Here is a 13,007-nt window from a genome sequence, read left to right as displayed (position 1 = left end):
GCTGTGGGAGGAAACCTCAGCATCCTCTGTGGGGGTCCTCCCTCCACACGGGGAAAGTTTTAGGAAGAGGTTAAAATCCAAACTCCCAGAGAAACCTCCTGCACTTTGGATGCACAGCTGCAGCGAGTGCTATGCAAAAAAAAAAAAAAAAAAAAAAAAAAAGTTAAAAAAAATTAAATTTATTTTGCAGGAGCTGCGCTGCAGCGCTCTCCCTGCAAGGCAGCTAATATAGATGTTGGTATAAATAATTCTCCAGAATGAAGCCTGGAGCCCACGTGTTACAGCAGAGCTCAGGCACAGCCCCACAGCACTCAGCGTTCCCATGGAACCCCCAGAACGCCCCAAAACTCCCTGGCAGCAACCTGAGATGGGACTGGGAGACAAGGGCAGAGCAGGGCCCTCATGCCAGGAGGTGGTGAAAACTGCAGAAATGTCAATTTTTGTCCTCAGCTGCTGCATTTCCCTGCAAACCGAAGCACCCTGGGCATCCCAGTGCCCACAAAATGCAGAATCTGCTCCCCAGAGCAAAGGGGCACAACAGGGAGATGGGGTGAGTAACAAACTGCTCTGAGGCTCTTTAGGAAGTGAGCTAAGTGTGTTATCATCCTGAGAATCCTCTGGATGGGAGACATCTAAACCACTCCTTCAGCAGGAGAACTGGCAATTGTTCTTGAAAAGGCTGCAGTGACTAATCCAAGCCCGAGTCCTTCCCTGCTTGCTCCAGACTCAGTGGCCACATTTTCTCCCTTCCCAAGCCTGGTTTGGATGCTGTGGGTGATGGAAATGTCCCCCAAGATCCCCTCTCCAATGGCTGCATCATGCCAGGACCAGGAGAGGAGCCTGCTCAGACAAAACCCTTCCCATCTCCTCCTCCTCCTCCCTCGGATCCTCAGCTCTCCTGGTCTTATGCAAAGCCGGTATTTTTAGTCTCTCCTGGAAGCGCTGTGAAGTGTCATCACCAGCAGCTAACGAGAGCTCTGGGGAGAGGACATTCCTCTGGCCATGCCCCTCGGCTCAGACCCGCCAGGGCCACCACAGCACCTGCAAGTGGGTGGCTTTGGGAGCTCCTGAGAGGCACCATTAGATCACAGCCCGGATTGTTTCACGGGCAAGGAAAGAAAAGGAAAGGAGGAGGGGGAAAAAAAAAAAGCAAAAAAAAAAAAAAAAAGCAACGATTTGGTCGATCTCAGCAACTCTTGGCTTAATTCACTCTTGTTCTCGGGATCAGGGGAGCCTCTGCTGACACGTCAAGGTCAAAGCCCACCCGTGGTTTGCTGATGGACCAGCACACAGCAGCGTTCTCTTTAGCAAGGAGGAGCTCCTGGGCTACCTTTGCTCTCCCCTCGCTGCTAAAATGTATTCCCAAGGAGAGAAGAGGCTGCCAAGGCCACTGGCAGCACAAGGTGGCCAGGTTAGAAATGGGGGCCAGGTTAGAAATGGGGGCCAGGCTAGAAAGGGGAGCCAGTTTAGAAAGGGGGGCCAGGCTAGAAATGGGGGCCAGGTTAGAAATGGTGGCCAGGTTAGAAATGGGGGCCAGGTTAGAAATGGGGACCAGGCTAGAAATGGGGGCCAGGCTAGAAATGGGGGCCAGGCTAGAAATGGGGGCCAGGCTAGAAAGGGGAGCCAGGTTAGAAAGGGGAGTCAGGTTAGAAATGGGGGCCAGGTTAGAAAGGGGAGCCAGGCTAGAAATGGGGGCCAGGTTAGAAATGGGGGCCAGGTTAGAAATGGGGGCCAGGTTTGAAATGGGGGCCAGGTTAGAAATGGGGGCCAGGTTAGAAAGGAGAGCCAGGTTAGAAATGGGGGCCAGGTTAGAAATGGGAGCCAGGTTAGAAATGGGAGCCAGGTTAGAAATGAGCCCCACCAGGGCTCTGCAGCTCGGGCCACCCTCCCTCGGTGACAGCCCTGTCACCCAGCACAGCCTTGTGCTCATCACCCCCATTTTATCACCCCCTTCCCCAACGAGGGGAGATGGTGCCTTTAAGGCAGCTCAACAGCTGTCAGAGAGGAGGCATTTCTGCCCAGTGCTGCTGATGCTGAAAATACGAGCCAGAGATACTTTAAGCAGGCCTGGAGAGCGTTCAGCCAGGAGACACCGTCACGCAGCCCGTCCCCACTGCCAGCCCAGGCCCACCCAGCTGCTCCCAGCCCCACGCCTGGCGGGAGCCACACGCATTCCTCCGGGGGCACACAAGGGTTAAAAATACCCCGGGGCACAGCAAGTGGCAGAGGGTCCCTTCCCTGCCACATCCCGTGCTCAGGAAGCCACCTCCCCTCGCCCACCTGCCGGGGTTTGGCTGCTTGGTGGGCTCAAAAAAAGCTCCTGGCCAGCCCATCCATCAGCAAGGTTGTTTTCTCCTCCCTGTGGTTCTCCCAGTGGGAAATCTCTGTTTTCCAATAAAACTAGAGTGGTTTTATCCATGCTCCATCTAAGAAGCCATCACCCAAATCTAGTGGCTACATGGTCTGGAAGCTCCTAGGTGTATGATGCCACCACTTGTCCTGGCTGAGGACCACTCTTGTCCTGCCTCAGGACCACTCTTGTCCTGCTGCCTCCAGAAATCAAGGTTTTTGAGTGTCAATACCTCGTGCCATCAGCACATGGAGTCGCCCCTGCTCTCCAGTCCCATCCAAAATGGGGTGCTGCTTTTCCTCTCTGCTCTCCTCAGGAGGGCTGGAATGAGGTGATCTTTAAGGTCCCTTCCAACCCAAAGCACTCTCTGATCTCCAAGAGAAGCCCTGGCAGGAGCAGAGCTAACAGTCCCAGGGAGAACCACAAAAATCACTGAGCTTGGAAAAGATCCTCAAGATCACCCAACGAAGGAAGGTCACAAAACGCCACAATCATCAAAAATGAATGGGCTAAAATTTCTGGGGAGAAACCCAAACTCTGATCCTCCTGCAAAATATCCTCAGTGAAACACTGCAGGATGATGGATGCAGGATGCTGGGCCGTCCCCATCCCATTATCCCCATCCCATCCCATCCCATCCCATCCCATCCCATCCCATCCCATCCCATCCCATCCCATCCCATCCCATCCCATCCCATCCCTGCCTCTGACATCAATGGCTCATGAGCTCACATCAGTGGCAGCCCCCTCCCCAAAACCTCTCCAAAACCTCAGGCAGAGACACCTGGGACAAACCCAGGGACATTTCTGACATCACCACTGACTCAGCTCCCAGGTGGAAAGGTTGGAATTACGAGTCATAAATGAAGAGCTGAGAGAAGCTGACACCCCCAGGCAGGCAGCAAGGGGGGCACAGGAACCTGTGTGGGCTCCCCAGCCCTGGCCAGCTTCTGCTTTCTCTCAGACAGCACCACTGCAAGGGCCAGATGAGTAATTCTGGTCTGGGCCTCGCTCAGGGCATCACCACTCCCAGGATTTCTTTCCTGATTTTTATTTTTGTATTGAAGCAGACAAAGAGGGTGCTGGAGGCACAACGGCTGTGTGGGCCCTGGCTACCTGACCTACTCTGAAATAAAGCACTGAGGCTTCAGTTACTGCTGTCTAGGGATTCTCCCTCCCCCCTCTCCATCATCCAGCATTAAACCTTTATTGGTGTGACACAGCACTGCCAGAGTTCACTGCATTGAGGAAATCCAGTTCCCAAAAACCTCCCCAGAAACGCCAGGATCCCAAAATCCCATCTCTTCCCTCTGCTGCCTTGGATAAGCCATTACCCACTGAAAGCTGGATGCTGGAGACCCCTTCTGCTCCTCCCTGAGCAATTCCAGTTCCCAAAAACCTCCCCAAAAACACCAGAAGAGGCAGGATCCCAAAATCTCATCTTCTCCTTTTGCCTTGGCTAAGCCATCACCCACTGAAGGCTGGATGCTGGAGACCCCTTCTGCTCCTCCCTGAGCAACTCCAGCTTCCAAAAACCTCCCCAAAAACACCAGGAGAAGAGGCAGGATCCCAAAATCTCATCTCCTCCCTCTGCTGCCTTTTCTAAGCACTGAAGGCTGGATGTGGGAGACCTTCTCCTGCTCCTCCCTGAGAACTCCAGCTTCCAAAAACCTTCCCAAAAACGTCAGGAGAAGAGGCAGGACCCCAAAATCTCATCTTCTCCTCTGCTGCCTTTTCTAAGCACTGATGGCTGAATACTGGAGACCCCCTCCTGCTCCTCCAATTTCCAAAAATCTCCCCAAAAGTGCCAGGAGAAGCGGCAGGATCCCAAAATCCCATCTCCTCCTTCCTCTGCCTTGCCTAAGCCATCACCCACTGAAGGCTGGGTACTGGGGACCCTGTCCTGCACCTCCATGAGCAACTCCAGCTTCCAAAGACCTCCCCAAAAGTGCCAGGAGAAGCGGCAGGATCCCAAAATCCCATCTCCTCCCTCTGCTGCCTTGGCTAAGCACTGAAGGCTGGATGTGGGAGACCTTCTCCTGCTCCTCCCTGAGAACTCCAGTTTCCAAAAACCTTCCCAAAAACGTCAGGAGAAGAGGCAGGACCCCAAAATCTCATCTTCTCCTCTTTTGCCTTTTCTAAGCACTGAAGGCTGAATACTGGAGACCCCCTCCTGCTCCTCCAATTTCCAAAAACCTCCCCAAAAGTGCCAGGAGAAGCGTCAGGATCCCAAAATCCCATCTCCTCCCTCCACTGCCTTGCCTAAGCCATCACCCACTGAAAGCTGGATGCTGGAGACCCCCTCCTGCTCCTCCCTCCTCTCCGGGGTGGGGTTTAATTAACCCTGGGAGGCAGATTTGGGATAAACAGCCCGGCTGTGCCAGCTGCAGCAGGTCCTGGCTCGCCACATTCCTGCGCCCTGCCCCAGCGCCACCCAGCTCAGCTGTGGTGACAGCAGCAGCCTGTGGTGACACAGACACCTCACCAGGTGTCCCTGCACCTGCAGCCACCCCAAAGTGATGGCAGCCTTTGGTTGGGGTCATGTTTGATGTCGTTTTTTTTTCCCCTTGGGTTTCATTTTGGGGGAAGCGTTCCAAATTCTTGTTTCACGGTTGAGCACGGCTCGGAAGGAATGCAGGGTTGGATCCTGCTCTCATCTTCCTCACAGGGACAAAGCGTCCCCTGGCCATGACACGGCTGAGATTCTTCCTGCAGGAAATGCCCACTTATCCCTGGAAGAGTTCAAGGACAGGGTTTGGAGCAAGCTGGCAGAGTGGGAAGGTGTCCCTGCCCCTTCCCACCCAAACCATTCCACGATTCCGTGACTGGGGAGGCACCAGGATCCTCCACTCCTGAGCACTGTGAGGCAGAGAGCCCAAAAATCCCTCCCAGCTGACCCAGGGCTGAGCTCCAATGCCGTGAATTTCGTAGGTGAAATGTGACAGCGTTCAGGGTTTGTCCAAGAACAACGCCGAGAATCAAAGAGGGTCCCAGCTCAGAGCTGCCAACGCCAAGCTTTGAAACCCAAGTTCAAAATCCACTGTGTAAAAGATAAACAAAAGCCAGGCTTAAGCTTGCTTAGCCAGGAGGCCAAGCACAGATGTCTCCCCCCAAAACACCCAAGAATTTGATTCCACCAGCTCCATCAGTGGCTGATGGGTTCTCCTTGGCCAGACAGGACAAGCCCATGCCTGGGGCATTCTGGCACCTCTGCTCCCGACCAGAAAACCTCACTTCGCATAAAGGAGTCTGAGCCACTTGCACTGAGCAGCACAAGCTTCATCCCATTAGTTTCACCATTTTTGGGGTGAAAAGTTCTCACTTAGGATCTCCCAGCTGATCTGGGGCTGCTGCTGATGGAGACAAAGCAATGCAGAAACTCCCTCTGCCTTCACGTGAGTGACCCCCCTGTCTCATCTGTACCTGGGGAATCATTTCCCTGGGGGATTCTGCGGTTTGCCAAACTGAATCCACGGAGCTGTTATGTTTAGAAACATCTCAACCGTAGCTCACTCGATTCCAGTCATTAAAATTTAATATTAGCGTAAGCTTTGAGAAACCTGAGCTGACAGCAGAGACAGTGGAGGGGGCAGAAGTGCCCCAGCCTGGAAACTCCTACGAGCAGCTCCTGGTGCTGCCTGGCACTTGTCCCTCGTGCTGAAGAGCCCAGCTTGGCCGTGTGAAGCTCAGCACAAAGCTCCTCCTGACTCTCAGCACCTTTTTACACAACACAGGGGCTCCTCAGAGAGCCAGCAATGGAACCGGAGACACCTGGGTTAAACTCCTGCTGGAGATGAGGAGTTCAAGATGAGGTTCCTTCGCTCTGACAGCTCTCCATGAGCTAAACCCACGTTGTATCTTCTGTGGCACAGCTGGATCCGAAGCGATCCATGGGGATGTCCATATAAGCACAGGCTCCAAACCACAGAAATGCCTTTCAGCTGCACTTGATCTCACCAGAAAACTCAGGGCTCCATCCGATGACCCCTTAAAGTCTCCTCCAGATGGGCTTTCTTAACAATCCTGCCACAACCAACCACTCCCTGCCCGGTTTTCCTGGTCACACCCTGGACCCTTGTCCTGGCTCCTGATGGCCGTGGGAGCTGCTGAGGATCTGTCCCCAAAATCACATTTTGCTGAAGCAAAAAAAACCCCCTCCTGCAAACAAAGCTTCCCCCTGAGCATGATCTGACAGCTGCTTCCCAGCCTCCTGCCTCGGAGGAACCCAGCCAGGAGGAAAACTTACGGCAGGAGAGGGCTCATCCATCCCAAAGCCAGGATTAGTCCCTCTGTGACCTGGGAAAGGGGCTGGCTGGGGGGGAGGATACAGAGGAAATGCACAAATGGCAGTTTTCCAAAAGTTAAGGAGGTTGTGGCCTTTTGGGGAAAGAAAAAGGGAAAAGAAAAATACATGGGAAGCTTCAAATGTGGGCTGCTTCCAAAGCCGTCCGTTCCCAGCCTCCACCAGAGCCTTCAACGTTTCTTCTTTATTAAAACGTGGACACAATGAGTCCAGAAGTGCCCACCTTTGTCAGGGCTCCGTTGGCAACTTGCCTGGAGCCCCCGGGGCCATGCCTGATTTGCATCTCATTTACACAGATGTTCATTAAAATTAATGCCTTAAGACATAATATCTTGCCTGCATTCGAGCCCTTCTGGACAGGCAGAGCGCGAGCGCTCGCGGTCACCCCATCCCTCACCCCATCCCTCCCCACAGAGCACTGCCAGCAGGAGCAGCTCCTCTGCTCCACCAGGACACTCCGGGCACGCCCCTGGTTTGCAATCCAAGCAGGGCAAGAGTTGTGATGTTGTCTTAGAATTTGTTGGGAAATAAAAGCACGAGGAGCCCCCCCCCCCCCGAGCTCCCCATAAAGCACCAGCCTGGGTTTTTTGCACAGCTCTCCCTCCAGTCCCTGCTGATGCCCTTCCACGTGCAGACCAGGATCTGGGAACTGTGTCCCCCTTAGGCAGGAGCAGGAGGTGAAGCTTTGCCAAGATCAGCTCTGCAACCTTTGGGATTTGTGCAGAAATCCCCGGGGATGAGCCTTGCACGGAGGGAAAGGAGGAATGAAGGAAGGAATGAAGGAATGAAGGAATGCTGCTGTAACCACGATTGCTCCATCCTCCCCTCCATCCTCCCCTCCTCCTTCTCCCCCATTTTTCACTCCCAGCCATTACACAGCAAATCCTTCCCACCACTGCTGCCACTTTCACTTTCCCACCCACAGAGGCCTCAAATGCTCCACATGGCCTCAATATCCAGAAAATGACTCTTGGTAAGGATACCTCAGACCCCCAAACCCTGCTGGCTCAGGTCACCCATGCCTTAAGGGGTCATCCCCAAGGTCACCGAGCTGTGGACCATGTGCAAAGCCCACGGTGGGTTAAGCTGCTCCTGCCCAGCCTGGGTTCTGTCATCATTCCTAATGAGAGCTGGGAATAATCCCATGTTCTGCAGGAAAGGTTCGTTGATTTTAAGGGCTAAAACCTCCTTTTTGGATGTATTTGTTCCAAGTGACTCTGTGGTGTTTTTAATGGTGAATTTAAATCCTCACCACTGGTATCAGCTCAAAGCAAACTGCCCAACACAAGAAATGCCATCAGATGATGTTGAATTTGTCCCATAAATACACTTCAGCTATTTTTTTTTTCAGATAGGCAAACCCCAAACCAGAAACACCTTGTCCTGGGGAAGGTTCCACAGAGCTGCTCGAGTGGTGGAACGGGATCAATTAGCCATGAGATGAAAAGTAAATGGCTGTAAAAGTGCCTCTCCCTCCCACCCCCCCATTAACACCAGGAAACAAGCAGCCAGATGTAAATCAGCCCAATCGTCAACTCCTGAGCACATCAGGAATAAAAGTTTCACAGCAAGAGGATTTCTAAGCCATGTTAATATAATTAATGGAGTGTAACAGCATGACCCAACTTCATGATACTGTATAGAAATATATCAAACACACTCCAACTCTTCCCTCTCTCAGTGCTTCATGCAAGCCTTGATGGTCTCCTTGCTGGAAATGTGAACAGCCACATAAAACTTCACCTTGGTTTTATTTCCTTGTCTCACAGTTTATATCTGTAGCTCTTTTTGCACCCAAAATGGGCGCAACGTGTGACCCAGATGGAGTGAACAACAACCAGAACAGAGGGCCAGGCAGAGCCAGACCTACAGGATGATCTGATGTGGGCTAGACTCTCAAACGGCGCAAATTCACAGCTCAAGTGGACTCAAACCCCTCCCTTCCTCCCCCAAAATCTAGATGCCACCCACCCCTACCAGCCCACGAGCTGCTGGCACGCCAACATCACACATCACCAGGAGAACGGGGATTTTCCTGCCAATCTCTCAATTTTTCCACACCTTTCCACCACAGACTATCGAGTCCACCAGCAGGATTTCACACCCTCCAGAGCAAGGACGCTTCAGTGCAAACCCACTCACAAACCACAGCAACAAAAACCACGGAGACGCCACGGCTCGAAATCCACCAGAAAAAAAAAAAACCGCAACGCCAAAAAACACTTTAAAAAAAAAACAAAAACCCAAAAAAACCCCAAAAAAACAAGGAGTGCAAACCCACTCACAAACCACAGCAATAAAAACCACGGAGACGCCACGGCTCGAAACCCACCAAAAAAACCCCACAATGCCAAAAAACACTTTAAAAAAAACCCCAAAAAAACCCCCAAAAAAACAAGGAGTGCAAACCCACTCACAAACCACAGCAACAAAAACCACGGAGACGCCACGGCTCGAGACCCACCGGAAAAAACCCGCAACGCCAAAAAACACTTAAAAAAAAAAACCAAACAAAACCCAAATCATCATGGAATCAAACTTACCTTGAAGTCTGCCAGCTGCTGGTTGATGGTCTCCACCTCTGTGCCCACCACCCACTGCAGGGCCTCGTTCTCCTCGGCCGCCGTGGTCATGAGGCTCAGCTCCTTCAGGCGGCTGTAGAAGTCCTCCACGCGGGACAGCGTGGTCTCCACCTGCTCCTGCCGGTTCCTGCCCCTCTCCGTCAGCTTGCTGCACTGCTTGCTCAGCGTCTCCAGCTCCCTCCTCAGCCCCAGCAGGTCGGGGCTGCCCTCGTCCTCCAGCATTTTCTTGCACTCGCTCTCGGAGGACTCGATGTCGCCTTTCAGCCGGTGCAGCTTGCCCAGGAAGGCGCGGACGTCCTCGGCCTGGGACTGGAGGCTGTCAGAGTCTCTCCCGATGGGGCCCATGCTGTCCAGCTCATCATCCAGGTCTGCCAGCTGCGAGAACATCTCCCTGACCCTGCTGTTGAACTGGCCGATCCCTTCCAGCTTGTTCTCCATCAGAGCGCAGCAATCGTTGATTTTCTGTTTGATGGCCTTGAAGTCCTGCTGAGCCACCTCAGCTTGGCCGAGGAGCTGGGAGCAGTCAGATCCATCTGGAGCATCTTCTACCAGGCCCTGAGTGAGGTTCTTCAGATAATCCACCTGCGGCTCCAGGGCCTGCAGCACCTCCTGCTGTGCCCTGAGCTTCTCCAAATTCTTGTTGCTGCAGGCTTGCGGCCCCAGGGCGTCGTAGATCTCCAGCTGGTGCTTCGCCCCTTCCAGCTTCTTCTCGATGTTCTTGAAGCTCTCCTGGAACTCCCTGAGCCTCTGGGACATCTCTTCAATGGAGCCAGTCTTGGTCTGCAGCTCTTCTGTGATGGCATCCATCTTGTGGTTGATGGCGGCCTTCTCGTCGCGGATGTCATCCTCGTCCGTCTGGGAAGCGTCAGTCAGGATGTCAGCGGCACTGTTGAGCATCTCCAGCAGGGACCTGCGCTTCTCCACGTCACTCAGCATGGCCTTGGACCTCAGGAGAGCGGCCTCCAGCTGCACTGGGTCCAGGGTTACCTCCAGCTCTGCCATCCTCGCCTTGCAGTCCTCCACCCAGGGCAGCAGGTCGTCGGCGTGCCGCTGGTACTTCTGAGCTTTCTGCAAGCAGTCCTTGAGCTTGGAGTGCCTGTCAGCAGCCTGCTTGCTGAGCTCCTCCCAGTGTGTTTTCAGGCCCACCAGCTGGTTCTGCAGAGTGGTCTTCTCCTCCCCAGGCTGGACAGACAGCAGCAGGGCCTCTCCCTCGGCCACAATCATCTCGTAGGAGCCGCTGTGTTGGTTGAGGCTCTTCTGGAACTCTTCTTGCTCCTGGATTTGGCTCTGCAGCCTCTCCAGCTTAGCAGAGATGGGTTGGCTCTGGGCTTGCTGGCACCTTTTGTCATCCAGCCAGGTCCTGAGTTCATCAAACATGTGCTGGAACTGCTGGGAGCTGGCGAGCGCTGTCTGCAGCCGGTTCATCCGGTCGGCTGCAACGGCAACGAGATTAGGAGGCGACAATTAAGCTCAAATCAAATAAGCGAGGTTGCAATTATTTAAAATCATCTCAGATGCACCAACTGTGTTTTGATTAACAGGAAGGAGCTTTCCATTGCATCACCAGCCCTTTTTTTCCCCTAACCGATTCATAAATTTCTTAAGTAGTAAGAGGCAGGGGTAATGCAGAAGTCTCAGCCCTCCTGACCAGTCTCTAAATGTCAACTCTGAGAAACCAGAAGATGCATCCCAGGATCAGAGGGTGGCCTCTGGGGTTTCTTCATGCCCCAGTCTGAATTTAGGAACCTGGTTTTTGTTCCAAGCATGTGCCACCTTGCTTGGTGAAGAGTCACATCAGTGGGGCTAAACACCTCTGCTCCCTCTCCAGCTAAGGTATTGCTGGAGTTGGAACTCTCCCGTGCTTAGTGCCACATAAAACACCCAAGAAGAACCCTAAAAAGTGATAAATGGTGCTTCCCCTATTATTTTCATAAACCCAGTGGGGGGAGAGCCCTTTGGCAAGAGCAGGGGTTGTGTTTGACATCCTAACATCTCAAGCAACTCCTCTATCTCACCTGCCAGATCTTCCAGGCCTTTCAGGGGAAGTGCCACCGTCTCCAGACGTTTCCTCAACTCATCCTTGAGGTACTGCTCCCCAATCAGCACGGAGAGGTCATCACAGAGGGTCTGAGCCTCTGAGATCTCCTCCTCCAGCTGCTCCAGGTCCGAGCGGATCTCGCTGGTCTCCTCCAGCTGCTGTTTGACAGCATCAGGCTGGGTGCTGATGGCAGACTGGCCGCTCAGGCGCTGCCCAACAGCCTTCACCTTCTCTGAGAGGCCCTGCAGAAGCTCCTGGTACTGGGTGCTCTTCACTATGGCTTGGTCAATCTGGCTGGAGCGGGAGTTGAGGCGCTCGGTGAGCTCGGACCATTTCTGGTTGACCCCTTGGAGCTCCTCCTGCACCTGGCTGGTGGATGGGGAGACATCTCCAGGCCCAGTCAGGATGCTCTGGGCTGCCTGGTTGAGCTGCTCGTGCTGCTGCCGGCGAGCTTCGAATTCCTTCAGCATAAACTGCAACAGAAATAACATAAAAATGTTTGCATAAAAGTGACGGCTCCGAGTACACACAGTCAAAACAAACCAGACCTCCAGGGGCTTTATGCAGCCCATGGAATCAGCAGGGACAGGCCCTGGGGTGGGACAGCAGTTAGGCTGGGTAGCCCAGGATTTACTGTGACCCTGGGAGTTTAAAAGCTGGCAGGGGTCTATGACTCCAGGACTTTGCTCTCTCTCTTATTTGTCTTATAATGTAGCACAAACCACTTAGATGAGATGAAAATCTAATTGTCTCCACTGGGGATTTTTTTTTTGCTCCATGACGTGGCTGCTTTAGAGCCATGTTAGGATTTGGGAGCAGGAGGAATGGAAGGGCCAGGCTGGCAGGCAGAGGGGCAGCACCAGCGAGTCCTGCAGAGCGTCAGCACAGGCCTTGTTTAAAGCAATTTCACTCTCCAGGAGGGGCCAAGTGATTCACTGCTGAGTCAATCCAGTGCAGGAAGGGAGCTCAGCACTGCTCCCTTTCCAAGTTACTCACAGCAGTTTGGGCTCAGAGGGGTTTGGAGGACTTGGAAAAGAAGCCATGAGATCTCTGAGCACTCACTGCACCTCAAAGTATCCACAAGACCAACGCAGCCTTCGGGCTCAGTGGGGTTTGGAGGACTTGGAAGATGAGCCATGAGGCCTCTGAGCACTCAGAGTGCTCACAAGGCCAGCACAACCTTCACTCCCGGGCGAGATGTTCTCCTCCATCCTGAGCCCACCACCAAGTCACAAACCCCTTCTCACCTGCACCTGCTGCTTCTGAGCGTTCAGCATGTTGGGGTCGATGGAGAGGGGGCCCAGCACGCTCATCATCAGCTCCTTCTCCATCAGCCAGGGCCTCAGCTGGGCCTCAGTGGCCTGGAACGTGGCCAGCTGGGTCGCTGACTCCTCCAGCTTCTGCTGCCGTGCAGCCGTGGCCTGGCTGGCCCTCTCCCACCTGCAATCTGAAGCAGCACCTCTGTTTGGCCATGGCCAAGCTCCTGGCCAGCCCATCCCTCCATCACCAAGGTTGTTTTCCCCTCCCTGTGGTTTTCTCCATGGGAAATCTCTATTTTCCAATAAAACTCTATCCACGTTCCACCTAAGCCATCACCCAAATCCAGTGGCTTTCTCCTAGGAGCTCCTGCAAGCTCTTAGGAGAAAACCTTGCAAGCAGGATTTCTGTGCTCTAATCACTGCTGCCATGACCTTGGGTGAGCCATCTCACATCCCTGATAAATGAATATACTCT

The 13,007-nt window shown here is 53.4% G+C and overlaps 1 protein-coding gene across 13 annotated transcripts in view; it reads right to left on the bottom strand.

The window, feature by feature from the left end:
• MACF1 (microtubule actin crosslinking factor 1) overlaps positions 1-13,007 on the bottom strand; it is a 149,947-nt gene that overhangs the window by 44,591 nt on the left and 92,349 nt on the right. For all 13 annotated transcript variants that reach the window (XM_058040211.1, XM_058040208.1, XM_058040212.1 and 10 more), the window contains 3 exons: positions 12,521-12,720; positions 11,251-11,746; positions 9,197-10,668 (listed from right to left, as the gene is read on the bottom strand). In XM_058040211.1, the coding sequence (XP_057896194.1) occupies positions 9,197-10,668; positions 11,251-11,746; positions 12,521-12,720 (2,168 nt within the window). The remainder of the gene's footprint in view (positions 1-9,196; positions 10,669-11,250; positions 11,747-12,520; positions 12,721-13,007) is intronic.

This window comes from Melospiza georgiana, chromosome 24 (genome assembly GCF_028018845.1).
Source record: "Melospiza georgiana isolate bMelGeo1 chromosome 24, bMelGeo1.pri, whole genome shotgun sequence".
In the NCBI taxonomy this organism is placed as follows: domain Eukaryota; kingdom Metazoa; phylum Chordata; class Aves; order Passeriformes; family Passerellidae; genus Melospiza; species Melospiza georgiana.
This window is presented reverse-complemented; position numbering and strand designations above follow the sequence as displayed.